General features: G+C 44.8%; 2 protein-coding genes across 2 annotated transcripts; both read left to right on the forward strand.

Annotated features, from left to right (window-relative positions):
• The first annotated feature begins 7,505 nt into the window (after positions 1–7,505).
• Positions 7,506–10,807, forward strand: LOC120421503 (GPALPP motifs-containing protein 1). The gene is made up of 3 exons (XM_039584724.2): positions 7,506–7,679; positions 9,108–10,338; positions 10,402–10,807. Exons 2-3 carry the CDS (start codon positions 9,118–9,120, stop codon positions 10,549–10,551), a joined length of 1,371 nt encoding a protein of 456 aa, XP_039440658.1. The 5' UTR covers positions 7,506–7,679; positions 9,108–9,117; the 3' UTR covers positions 10,552–10,807.
• On the forward strand, positions 7,754–9,012 carry LOC120421504 (phosphatidate cytidylyltransferase, mitochondrial). Its single transcript, XM_039584725.2, has one exon. It carries the CDS (start codon positions 7,930–7,932, stop codon positions 8,938–8,940), a length of 1,011 nt encoding a protein of 336 aa, XP_039440659.1. The 5' UTR covers positions 7,754–7,929; the 3' UTR covers positions 8,941–9,012.
• Positions 10,808–13,217: the final 2,410 nt, after the last annotated feature.

Raw genomic sequence — 13,217 nt, forward strand, 5'->3', positions numbered from 1 at the left:
CGCCGAGCAGCTGCATCCGGAGGAGGATGATCTGAAAGTGTGTAGGGTGCATGGTGGACATGGTACATCGAAACCGAATTAAAAAAAAAAACTAAGCAAAAAGCAGAAATAAACACTTTTATTTATTGGTTTTGTTTGAATCTTTTGGCAAAAACTGATTTCTCCGAGGGGGATGACACTTCGCGATTTGATAAAAATCGCATCAAATCGCGCCAAATTCCACTATATTCGCTCATCGCACCTTCATCGTGGTTGATTTTTGCTTATCATGGCACATCGTGCCAGATCGCGCTCATCGTGCTCAGATCGTGCTCGACTGAAAATATTTTTTTCATGCAGTCAGGGTTGCCATGAAATATTCGTTCATGCAGTTTTCCGCGAAACTGGCCGCACTGTTGAAATGTTTTGATTCTATTCGAGCAGTCAGAAAAAGTAAATAAACAGAAGAATCGAATCGTTTTTGCAGAATAAACCAAACTAATCCGAATGTGATTGAGCGATTTTAATCTTCAAATTAACTTTAAAAATCCTAAACGTGAATTCTTTACCGGCAAAATATCAGGGGGTGCGAGATTCACCTAATACTATGCCAATTCGGTAAGTTAAATTTTTTAAACAGTTGCGGCTGGATTTTAAGGTTATAATCAACCAGTAAACAATTTTTCATTCCTGCAGATTTCTCCCGTCTACGGCCGGCGTATCAACTGGGTTTGCTGGGGATGAAAACTAAAGTGCGTCTCGACCAAGGTGGGCGTTCAGTTCTTTGATGACAACAAACCCGTGGCCCTTCCGGTGACCTCGTTCTACAAGAGCTTCACGAGCCACTGGAGCTGGAACGCATGGAATATGCTGCCGAATCTGTTCACGGGCCTACCTTGCGGTCGATGTTGATGCTCCAGCTCCTGCAGCGGAATCCGGCGGTTGTCGCACAAGATCTTGCGGCCAATGACTCGCAGATTGGCGTAAGCTGCAGTAGCATGTTCGTTATGCGTAGGTTCTTGGCGCGGTCAACTTCGCTGTCGGTATAGAAGCATCCACTCGTTCTGTAGGTCAGACACCGTGTTCCGTACTTGAGCAGATCGGACATGAAGAAGATGCCTCACAGGCCGATGTCCTTGATGCTTTGACACAGCTTGTCCACGGCATCCCACGAGGTTGGTCAGCGTGTTGGCGACCATCAGCGGAACATTATCCAGGCGCCTACGGTAGCGAATCTTCCCAAACGCGCATTTTCGAATCGGTGAATTGGAAGGGGTGTTTCCGTCAAAGGTGTTGCCACCCATTCCGAGGCTAGACTCGGCCAGTAAATGTAATAAAAAACATTTGTGATATTGTGAAAGAGTGTTACAAACAAAAGTTAATAAATGGGATATTCATGAAATTCTTTATTCAAAATGCATTTACACAAAATTAAAAGTGAAATCGTTAACGTTCTAGTAATTGATTGGGTCGACCTGCTGCTTGACCACTCAGCTTTACTTAAACGGCTGGTACAGTGCTATCTGCCGCTCAAACTGCACTTTTGGACGTCCTTGATTAAATTTGGGAGTACATATTCTACATCAGAACCGCGGAACAGTAGCGGAGCGGGCAATTTGTTCATCATTCTCACTTCTACGAGTCGAACGTCGTCAGCTGGCAAGCCTGTCTGTCTGCTGGAAGCCACACTTTTTGACGTCATCTAGGTTACCAACCGCGTCGTCCTCGATTGGTGACAACATACCGAACGTCACCAGCTGGTTCTGGTTGCCGGCCCAGCGCGTCTAGCAAAAGGGGGTTCATGCCGATTAGGTTCGCGTAGGCGTCAATGTCCTGGCCGCCATTTCCTGATTTTTTTTTTTTTAAGAATCGTTTTTAAATTAACAGGATTATTACAGTGTCGACTTGCTTACCTGTAAGGCAATCGGGATGTCGGTGCAGCCGTTGACTCGACCCCATCCAAACCCCAGTATGGCCTGGGTTCAATCCCAGACGGACCCGGTGGCATTTTTCGAGACGAGATTTGCCTGACCACGCCTTCTATCGGATAGGGAAGTAAAACGTCGGTCCATTAGCGTAAAAGAGGTTTTGAGTGACTCACCACACATAACCTTCGGACGCCTAGAAATGAGCAGAAACTTGCAACAGAGCCCAAAAAAGACCCGGGGGTCGTTAAAGTGGATTGCTTTGCTTTTTTAGATTCCGCCGACGCACTCCGACATGGTTGCGTTCTCGAAGTCTTGTTGAACATCTGCAGATGCTCGTCCGAGCCGTCCTCCATGTCGTGCGCTGCAGCCTTGTGCTGAATGATATTGAACATGTGCTGTTGCATCTGGACAAACTCGGGCGTGGGCAGTAGGTCCAACCGGAAGTCGTGCATGACCTCGCAGAAGATTCCCGACAGATCGGCTAGTTCGGCGTCTGAAAAGTGTGCAAACAAGAAGAAGAGCGAGAATGTTAGTTACGGCTGTCGAGTGGCGCCGGGCTCGTAGCGACAGAGCACGCTTGAGTCCTCCTTGTTGGGAAGTCCTTTACCCCGACGACGGTCCGTCCGGATAGGTGGCCGAGTAGCTGAGCGGTGGCATATTCGGCGGGGTCTCGGGCGAGTCTATCATGAACCGTTGCACGATCCGCTGCAGGACATTTTGGTTGCAAGGCGTATTCAAGGTCGCTGGTTGAACAGATTATCGTGCCCGGAACTGGTGCTGCTGCTAATTCCACCAGTCGTGGCTCCAAGTGGTACAGCCGGACCACTTCTGTTGTTGGTCGTTGTCGTGATGCTGCCTCCACCTCCGCCACTCGAGCTCGAGCTGCTTCTGACCGATCTGCTACTTCCGCCGGAAACCTTCTACTCTGGCTCCTCGAGGCACTGCTCGTGGCGATACTATTTACGGTCATGGCCCACCTACTCAACCGGCCAGCTCGAGCGATTATTTGTCCAGCTAACTGATTAGGTTGTTTGTAGTCTTGACGACGTTCGTCGGCACCGATGTGATGACCGTCGGCGGGTTGGACGAGGATGACGAAGGAATCATATTGTTGGCCGCTGCCGCCACCGTAGACTTGGATTTGTTTCTGGTCTGGGACATGGACGATTCTGCGAACACCATTACTTGGAAGGAAGGAGACATGGAAGGAAGGGGATCGGATTGGGTTTGGGTTCAGCGGCCACGGGTCCCGCAACGACTTCCGGCACAACCTGCGCCGGCAAACCTCAGCGACCCGGGCAGGGACCTCATCCTGCTTATCCTCCTCAACGGGTGCTGCAACCACTTTCTCCTTCTAGTATTCAGGGACCTTCTTTCTATTCGGTCTTCTTAACGACTTCAGCCACGGAAACTGGGGCGTCAACAGGGGTGATGGCAAATCGACAGCGGCGACTTCCACGCAGCTTTCTCGCCTTTTACAGGGATCACTCCGGCTTAAATCGTCGCCTTTGGCGGCGCTCTTCGGGGTGGCAGCATCGTCGTTAAAAAAATCGTCCTCCAAAAGAAAATTTCGCTCGAATAAAATTTCAGCAAGACCTGTCATTTGGTTGCTGTCAAACTCATTCGAGCAGTGCACAGCTGAAATCGCGCGATTTGTCTACATCGCGCTCACATCGCGATGAAATCGTGCCAGATCGCGCTCATTCTTGGCAATCGTGGCAAATCGCGTTCATCGAAGGTCATCGCAGTTGAATCCCGAGCTCATCTCGGGAGTGTCATCCCCCTCGGTTCAGAGCCCTCTGAAGGTCCTTACTTTTACGACCACATCCAAATTCTTCATGTGCGGCAGTTGTACTCGTTGATCTCGACCTTCTTGCCTTGGAGCAAGTCCTGCAGAGTTTTCAGCATCAACTCCTCGTTGAACGCGTCCGGATGGTCAAAGTTGAACTGACCCTTCTCGGGGCGGACCTTCTCCGCGGAGGTTAGCTCCCGGTAAAAACTGTCCTGGCTGATCGAGACTACTTGTCGCTGCGTGTGGTCCATGTCAGCCTAGCCCAGCTGTTCCATGATCGTTTGCAGACCGTCGACATTCCGCTGGCGGTTCCTCCCGCCACTCGACGGACCTTGTTCACTGTCTTCTGGACCGTTGCACCTTCTGCTACAGGATCATGTCCCGATCCGTGATGGCGTCCACTCGTCGACGTCCACTTTGTCGGTCAACTCGAATTACCTTGTAGATCGAAAACAGTCGTTGTTTGTTGCATTTTCGCGGTGGCACTTCTTTGCTTTTGAACCAATTCAGGTCGCTCATGAGCCGCTTCAGCTAGATCAGCATCGTATCGTGGGAAAGGCATGTCCACGTAGAAGCGGTTTTCCAGAACCCTCTGACATTGACCACGACCTTCAACCACAGACAAACTTCAACCTCCAACTTTGCAACGGAGCCCGATATCACCCACACTAAAAATCCGCGGCCGGTGGGGTGGTGAATGACCTGTAGCAGAGACCGTTCCGACGTCAGCGGTCAAGACGACATCGACACGGGGATAAATCCGGGAGTTGAACATGTTGTTTCCCGTAGTCTGTGTCCGACCTGAAAAGGCTGCTTCCAGGGTGTTTCTGAAAAATTGAATGAACTAAGAGATTAACTTCCTGAAGACGTCGATTGAGGAGCAAAAGTTTAGCCGTGGGAACCGATTTGGTTGTGCAGCGGACCTGAGAAAGATGACATTTGCCCTTTTCGCAGGGAATCTACTCCCACTGGACAACTAGATGTAATCCGAGATTGTCCGCACCTGTAATAATCCCCGGAATCTTACTCAAGTAGTTGACTTACCTTTTGAACCTTCAGCATCACTTTTTGTTTGTATACACAGCTAACTGTCAAAGTTACGATTCGAAAATTCCGTAACCAGGCTACACAAAATTTCAGGAGGCAAATTGAGTAACTTTGAGTAACATTGAGTCATTTTGAGAAATTGAGTCACTCGGTTACTCTCTGTCCTACCCCTTGTGTCAAACATACGAGAATTCCCCCTATTTTTATTCAAAGCCAAGTCGTTCAGTTTTTCAAGTGAAGGGATACCAATAGGGTTTTAAATTCCTATGTAATTTTTATGTACAATGGTAAAAAACACGATTAAAAACCATTAAACTTGCCACTAAATGAAATTTTTTTGATCACTTTTTTTTAATTTTAATGCAAAAAAATTTAGGGGGAGAGGGGGTAATATGCACCCCCTAAGGGAAAACTGTGATTTCTCAACCATTACAACATTACTGTGGAAGAATTTTGTTCGATGTTCTAAAACAACTATTATTTTTCGTCATCTATGTGAAAAAAGTCTTTAAAAACCTCAAAATTGTTCGAAAATATCAAATTTTTAAAAACATTTTTGATTCATTTCAAACAACCATGCGGGGCATTATGCACCGCAACATTGGGGCAAAATGCACTACAACAACGGGGCAAAATGCACCACAACATGGGGCAAAATGCACTGGGTAAAAGCAGTTTTCACTAGTCACCACTAGATGTCACCGCTGTTTTTACAAAGGAGCTTCACAGCGGTGCATTTTGCCCCGACCACGCTTTTTGCAGAAAATTTAATTAAAAATGCATTTTTTGATGTTTTTGGACTCATCTATCTACAGAATAGTGAAGATTATGGCAAAAACAATATACCTCATCACTTACATTAACAATAAATGCTTTTTATATTGTCCAAAAATCATAATGAAAGTTCAATGAAAATTAGATGAAAACGCAACATTTTAAAGTTTTGCAAATAACTTAAGCAGTTTTTATACTACGATGCTCAATTTTTTTCAGCATGGTTTAGCAATGTTAAGCTTCCAATTTCTATGATTTTTCCCCGGGAAATTCTTCCAAATACCGAGAAAAGCAGGGGGTGCATTTTGCCCCAGGGGTGCATATTACCCCCTCTCCCCCTACAAGACAACATTTTTTCAATGGATCAACTATAGTCCCCTTGGAACAAGCTGCCAAGTAGAACCTTTTCTGTCAATAAGGGCCGCGATGTTAATTTAAAAAAAATGAATTAAAAATCAATAGAGGAGTAAAGCAACTCGCGACAAAATTTTGAGGCTAGGAATTTTGACAGGTATGATTTTCATAAAGTATTCGCCTCCTTTTCTCTCCCACAAAAAAACTGGGGACAAGGTAGCTGTCAAAGGGTTCGTTCAAAAATTACGTCCATGAATAGGGGGAGGGGGGGGGGGAATTGTGGTTTGTGACAGCCCATATTAAAGTTATAGGAAAAGTGCGTGACAGGGGGGAGGGGGGGGGTCTGAAATCCTGAAAATCTCTGGACGTAATATTTGAACAAACCCAAACTAGCAAAGCATAGCATTGGCATAGCATTGGTGTCTACCCGTAGTTGCTACTCTGTTATTGACCAGGACCTCCAAGAATTGCTCCGTGGACCACAGATGAAGAGTAGGAACCAATCATCACCACTTCGCAACTTTCAAATGTCCCTATCATGCTAGCCAATCACAGCGCCGGCCACGACCAGTGGTAAGACACGGGGGAAGTGGATAGGAATTTTTTAGTCCGATACTTGAGTGATGAAGACCGCTAAATCAGCTGCGTCTTCGACTCCTTAATTCTTCGTATGTTCTTGGATTCATTTTTTGGAAGCTTTCCAATTCGGTTCACCAAGCTTTTTGTGGTGAATTCTGATCGTGTTGAAAGTTCAATATTCGCCTAACAATTATGCAACCAGTGTCCTTGAATTCAACTTGCATTCAATATTGCATTTTCCTGTTCTTAGGTTCACACAGATTCCAATCAAGTTTCTTGGATTCTTATAGCATTCTTAATCCTTCTAGACAACTAAGCCTCGATGGTCTGGTGGTTAGCATTTTTGTCTGCTGACCCAAAGGACGGGGGATCGAACCCCGCCGCGAGCTAATGAATTTTTCGTTCATATTCAAGTGTTCAGAATTATTCCTTCTTTCCATATTTTCTCGATAGGGGCAGATGGGAATCGAACCCAGAACCTTCCGCTTACGAAGCGAACAGCGTAACCATTCAGCCACGCCTACCTAGGGGTTTTGAACAAACCCAAACTAGGCAAAAATGTTAAAGTCACTCACAAAGGAACTTTGAGTGATTTGAGTTCATTTCTGACGTTACGATTTTCTCCTCTATTTCAAATCCTTTGCGGTCGTACAAAGGGTCATTGTACCCAAAAAAATAAGCTTCACCGTTGTGAACAATAATATCACAAATATAAGCTCAATTTTAGGACCCAATTGACTAGTTATTGGTACAGATTGCATTCGCGAATTTCGGATGAAACTGCATTCGAATGAGCGAATCTGAATTCGCGGCTGACAGCTGTCAAAAGCTTGAAACCACGTGCTCGGCAGTCGTTGAACAATGGGGTTACAATGTCAACATCAATTTGTCAACTGGTTTAGACGTTCGAGTGCTTTTGAATTTAAATACGGCCGAATTAGCCAACATTCGAATTAACGAATCCGCTCTGTATTCCATTCACAGAGCAAATTTTAATTGGTTCTGCAGATTCCAACACACTGCTCCGATTTTACTGGCAACACGCCCGCAACATGACAGTAAACTCGATGTAACCTTCAAGTCGACTTTTTGCGCTTGTCCGACGTCGGTTTTTAATTTTCGTTTTTGTTCAAAATTTCCGTAAAAGTTTAACAACATATTCCTGCAGGTGTGCATCGGGTTATTCCGGGACCGGCAAGTGGCAGCAGCGTTTTCCGTTTGGCAAGGTGAGTTTGCTGGCGACAATTTGGTTTAGCTTTTTTGTTTGTCAATGCGGCTTGATGGTTTACCGAGAAAATCACTTTGTTTTGACATTTATCATACGATCGAAGTTTGGCGGAACGCGTGCGTACGCGCGGTCAATATTTTGGAAGCAAAATCTTGTTGGTTTTACGTAAAATAAAATTAATGCTTGATGCGGAAAGTTAAAAGTGATTATGTACCTTTGTGACGTGTAAAAGTTGGCGAGGGATTACGATGCTGTCGAGGGGAAATATTTCTCCGATGTTTTACCGAATTTTGTCCCGGTTTCCGCCGAACTTTGCCTTCTGCTTTGCGTACGGTTCCGGTGTGAAGCAGCAGCTGGGATATGACAAGGTCAAGAAGAAGCAGAACATGATTGATTTGATCTACACCGTAGACAACGCTCATCGGTGGCACGCCAGTAATCTGGAACGGAATCCGGACCATTATTCTGGGTTGGGCAGGTTTGGAGGAAACTTCATTGCCAAATATCAGGAGACGCTGGGGGCGAAGGTGTTCTTCAACACGCTGATACCGATTCCGGAGGAGGACGTCGTGATCAAGTACGGAGTTGTTTCGACGAAAGATTTGCTGGATGACTTGACAGATTGGACCAGTTTGTACCTGGCCGGGAGACTCCACAAGCCGGTAGAGATTATTAAAACTGCTGCCAGTTCAAAGCTTCAAAATGCCCTGGAAAGTAATTTGAAGGCGGCCGTTCATGCGGCGTTACTAGTTCTACCTGAAAAGTTTACGGAATTTGAACTTTACCGAGCAATATCCAACCTAAGCTATGCCGGCGACTTTCGAATGATCTTTGGCGAGAACAAGGACAAAGTGAACAACATCGTACGGCCGCAGCTAGAGAATTTCCGCAATCTATACTCGCCAACACTGACCCAGCTGAACCGCGTACTGTATCTTCCGGTGGACAGTAGTGACAACGTGGTCTGCATTCAGGATCAGTCCGAACAGACAATTCTCTACCATCTGAACCACCTTCCAAAGTGGCCCGTTCGTCGTATTGTCTACAAACAAACCAAGGGACGCTACCGGCAGGACACGGAGGACATTCTCACGGCGGTCTCGAAATCGTCCAACTATCAGGAAGTCGTATCCCGTTGTCTCCGATCGATCGTGTGGCAGAGCAGCGTGAAGCAGTCGATCAAGAATATTCCGTCAGCTGGAATTAGCAAATCCATCAAGTACAGCTGGGCAAAAGCGCTCAAGACGTTCAACATGTGAGCCTCTACCGCCGAAACGCTAGTCACCAACTATCGAACCTTTGTTGCATTTAGAATAAACTTATAAACCCAATCGAAATTGGTTGTTGATTCAAATATCACCTGCTTATCAGATGTCTGTCCCTTTTTCAAGTCACAATATGAATCCCTTTCCTCCTTTCATTTCAGATAACCAACCATGTCCGATTCCGACACTTCGGACTCCGACTCGGGAATCCGCTTCAAGACGACATCCACCCGGTACAAGTCGCACGGAGCGGACAAGTACGGATCGTCGACAAGGTCGAGTCGCTCGTCATTGGACGCTGGCAGCCGCAGCAGCACCAGTCGTCGCCGCAGTCGCAGCCGTGACCGGGATCGCCGCAGAACCAGCGATCGACGCAGCAAAAGCAGAAGTCGTAGCCACAGCAGAGACCGCAGAAGGCGTAGGGATGAGCGGAGGCATCGAAGCCGGACACGATCACCAGCGAAACGATCATCGCATGACCGGCGGGATCATCGCTCCAAGTCCAGTAGCAAAACTAGCAGCCACTCGACAAAGGAGACATTTTCCAGCGTAGAACCGTCCAAGATAGAACCGACAAAGGTGTTGGACATATCCGTGTCCTCACTTTCGTCCCAGGATGATCACCTGGGCAAAGACGATGCTCCCGATGATCAATTTGGTCCTGCGCTACCGCCAGCCATGCATAGCAAAGCGCCGGAACGTAAACCCTCCGTCGAAGAAGAAAATGTAGAATCTATCGGACCGGCACTTCCTCCCCATTTGGCGGCTCGAAAGCTTCAAGTTGAAGATCATTCTCCTGAGCAGAGCAAGCCCACAATCGGCCCAGCATTGCCTCCTGCAGGATTCATCCCCGCCAAGGACGCCATCGCTGGTGACAGCTCCGAGTCGGAACTTTCGCCATTTTCCGAAGAAGAACCCGATGCTGATGAGAACGACGACTTTATCGGTCCAGCAATTCCAGGTGCGTCCACGTCCAAGGCACAACTCGAGCTGGAAAAGCGTGCACTGGAAATGAAACTAAGGCGCTTCGATAGCGAAGATGCCAAAGCTTCGAACGCCACTGCACGCGAAGACTGGATGTTGGAACTGCCCGACATCCGGAAGGTCCCCGACATGGGCCTAGGGGCGAGACAATTTAGAACCCGAGAAAAGCCCGAAATTGGCGACCGGTCCGTGTGGACAGACACCCCATCCGACAAGGAGCGCAAAAAGGCCACCGGGGGTGGTCACTCCTCACGGGACGCCAAACGTGACCTCGAGGAGGAAACGGAGCAGCTCCGGATCGCCCAACGAGACAAACAGCAAGAGGAACAGGTCAAGCGGCACAAGAAGAAACACAAACGGGACAAATCCCTGCTCGACATACATCAGAAAAAGCTCAAAAAGGAAAAGGTTTGTAAACCCCGACTAACGCTCCTACACAGCAAACTAAATTAACTTTAAAACCCATTCCAGAAAGACAAAGACGAACCCACCCGGAGGCCGTTCGACAGGAACGTGGACCTGCACGCGAATCGGTTCGACGATGCGCAAAAGAAGGCCATCATGAAAAAGGCCCAGCTGCTCGATACGCGATTCTCGTCCGGGGGATCCAAGTTTCTCTAGCGTCGTTTTGGGTGGGTGAATTCCAGCCGCAAGCAGCAGCAAGTCGTGATTTCTATAGATATGATAAGCTTGTACCGTTTAACCTACTATTTTTTTAGTGTGTACGATTACTTTTAAATTGTGTGAAACTTGCGCATTGTAAGCAAACTAGCGTGTGTTATTGAAAACACATCTTATTCTTACTTTTAATTCGAACGAAAAATGGCGGATTATCAAATCGAAGCGTTACTGTAATAAAGCGGTTAATTTTTAAAAATACACCTCATTTGCTGCGTTCTTTTATTCTGTAACTGTAAGGTGTAAGAGTGGGTTTCCTATCTGGGGACTCACCTCATCACTATGGACTCATCACACCAATCTACAAGATGGGGCAAAGACTCGATTGTACCAACTATCGAAGCATCACAATCCTCGGTGGGGATTATTGCATTCGATCGTAATTTCTCGACTCATGATCGAGATTTCTCGATAGTAAGATAACGACTTACCATCGACAAATCTCCATCTACCATCGACAAATTACGATCGTAATTTTAAATACTGTTGAGAAATCTCGATCGTGGATCGAGAAATTACGATCGTAATTTGTAATTTTTTTTTTATATTTTTTTATTTAAACGGAATATTGAAAAATCTAAGTTCATTTTTTTAATGTAAAAAAATAACAAAATAAAAAAAATCTAAATTTATTTCTTTTTAATTTCAATCAATTTAAAAAACTTAAAAAAAAAATTTTAAGAAAAAATAAAAAAAACCCATTTTTGTTATTTTAAAAATTCAAAGCAAATCGAATTAAAATTCAATAAATATTTAGCAGCACAAGAACAAATTAAAGATATTTAATTTTAAAAATCCGGAAAAAAATATAGGAAATTTGTTGAAAATTGAGATAGGACCAATAATTCCACCCTCCACCCCTCTTATGGTTTTGTTACAGCTACTTATCTTTATTTTTAGTTTTATGTTTTTTCCGCTATTGTTTCTTAAACGCCCTCTCCCTTCTTATTTGTTTACCTTCTGTTTTTGGTATCTCTTAATACCTAGAATGCAAACTTGCGTTTCCTAAACCAATCATTGAGTTTCTAGCACCTCTCGATGAACATAAACTAGAACACAGTAAAAAAAAATGTAAACTTGGAAGGTTGAATATTACCTTTATTATGATGTAATTTTACCTCAGTTTCTGGTACCTCTCGATGAACTAAACTAACATAAACTACGTCATTCATCGCCATTCAAGTGGCATTACTATTTTGACTGTTTCCACTAATTTTAAATTGCAAACAAGCAGGGTAGTAAAAGCCTGATAATCATGCTCTAAATATAGCAGATCTTTTTTCGTCATTGATATTTTTTGAATTTTTAATGGTTTTTGGATTAACTGAAATTCTATTTTAAAACTTTTAAAATTAAAAAAATATATTTTTTTTAATTTGGAAATCTTTGATCTCTTTTTTATTTTTTTAAAAATGTTGAACTTTTTGAATTTTGTTAATTTATTTAAATTTTTATTTGTTTCAAATTTTTAAAACTTTTTAAATTTTTCAATTAAAAAAAATAAACTTATGAAACTTTTCAAAATTTTAAATTTTTTAAAGTTTTTGAAATTAAAAAAAATTGAAATTTTTGAAGTTTTTGAAAACAAGTCTCAAACACATATCGAGATTTTCTCGATCGTCAGTCCTAATAACGACGTCGTCGTGCTATCTTGTGGCACCCACCATTTCGACGTTCCGAGAAAAACGCGTTTTAATGTTTGACCTTGAATAAACAAAAACGAAAGCACGCAATGTAAACAATAACAAACACATTTTGTTTGGCTGACCATTATGTGCATTGCCCCGAAGTTTGGGTGAAGTTGGTTGCTGGAGTCCCGAGTTATAATTACAAATGTTTACGGTAGTCTAACTTGTACGTGCCACAGACAACAGACGTTTGGGCTCGATTCTTCCCTTGTGTAAATCATTGCTACAGATTTTTTAGTTGTGGCAATCCTTTTGCGGCGCTGCAGTCGCTTTGCCCTGACACATTGCCCGCTGTCAAAATATCGCTTTCCGCCTACTTTCATTTTGTTGGTTTTCAACGTTTGTAATCGTTTGTTCTGGTTCTGGTGTTTGAGGATCGCTTGCACTAGAAATTCGGTGGGGGAATCTGACGCGCCGGGGAGAACATTCAAGATTCAGGCCTTTGGTATGGCGACGAGAGTTCGCCGGAAGTGGCGGCACTTGAAGGTGGGGTGGGTTTCGAGGGCGTTGAAGAGGTTGATGCCTTGGAGGTGAGCGTTGAAATGATCGTGGTAGCTGGTTTGTCGGTTCTGGAGATAATCTTCGGAATGCGGTCGTTTGGGGCCAAAACGTTTACGGGGTTGGCCGTGATAATAGCTCTTGCTGACGGCGCCGACGACATCCAGACTTTACCGTGTCATACCTTGCTGTTTTTCCTTCTTCGACAGTTCCGGATTGTTTCGTTTCTGGTTCCGGATCTTTTATCCTCCAAGAAACGCTTGCCCATCCTCCCGATTTCCACCGGGTCTCCTCCTTGCTTTGGCCAGTTGTCGCACTTACATCAATTTTTAGGGAGTGACAAGATAGCACGACAAGATTGAAACTTCTTTCATATAAAAAGTGACAAACATTTCCGGAGCCTTTTTGGTTTTCATTGAATAT

The sequence above is a fragment of the Culex pipiens genome, chromosome 3 (assembly GCF_016801865.2).
Source record: "Culex pipiens pallens isolate TS chromosome 3, TS_CPP_V2, whole genome shotgun sequence".
In the NCBI taxonomy this organism is placed as follows: domain Eukaryota; kingdom Metazoa; phylum Arthropoda; class Insecta; order Diptera; family Culicidae; genus Culex; species Culex pipiens.

What these genes read in the sequence shown, in the direction of transcription:
- LOC120421504 (XM_039584725.2), top strand. Translation starts at nt 7,930, where the DNA reads ATGCTGTCGAGGGGAAATATTTCTCCGATGTTTTACCGAATTTTGTCC.
- LOC120421503 (XM_039584724.2), top strand. Translation starts at nt 9,118, where the DNA reads ATGTCCGATTCCGACACTTCGGACTCCGACTCGGGAATCCGCTTCAAG. An exon ending in AAAAGCTCAAAAAGGAAAAG is followed by an intron (nt 10,339 to 10,401) that starts GTTTGTAAACCC and finishes AACCCATTCCAG; the next exon opens with AAAGACAAAGACGAACCCAC.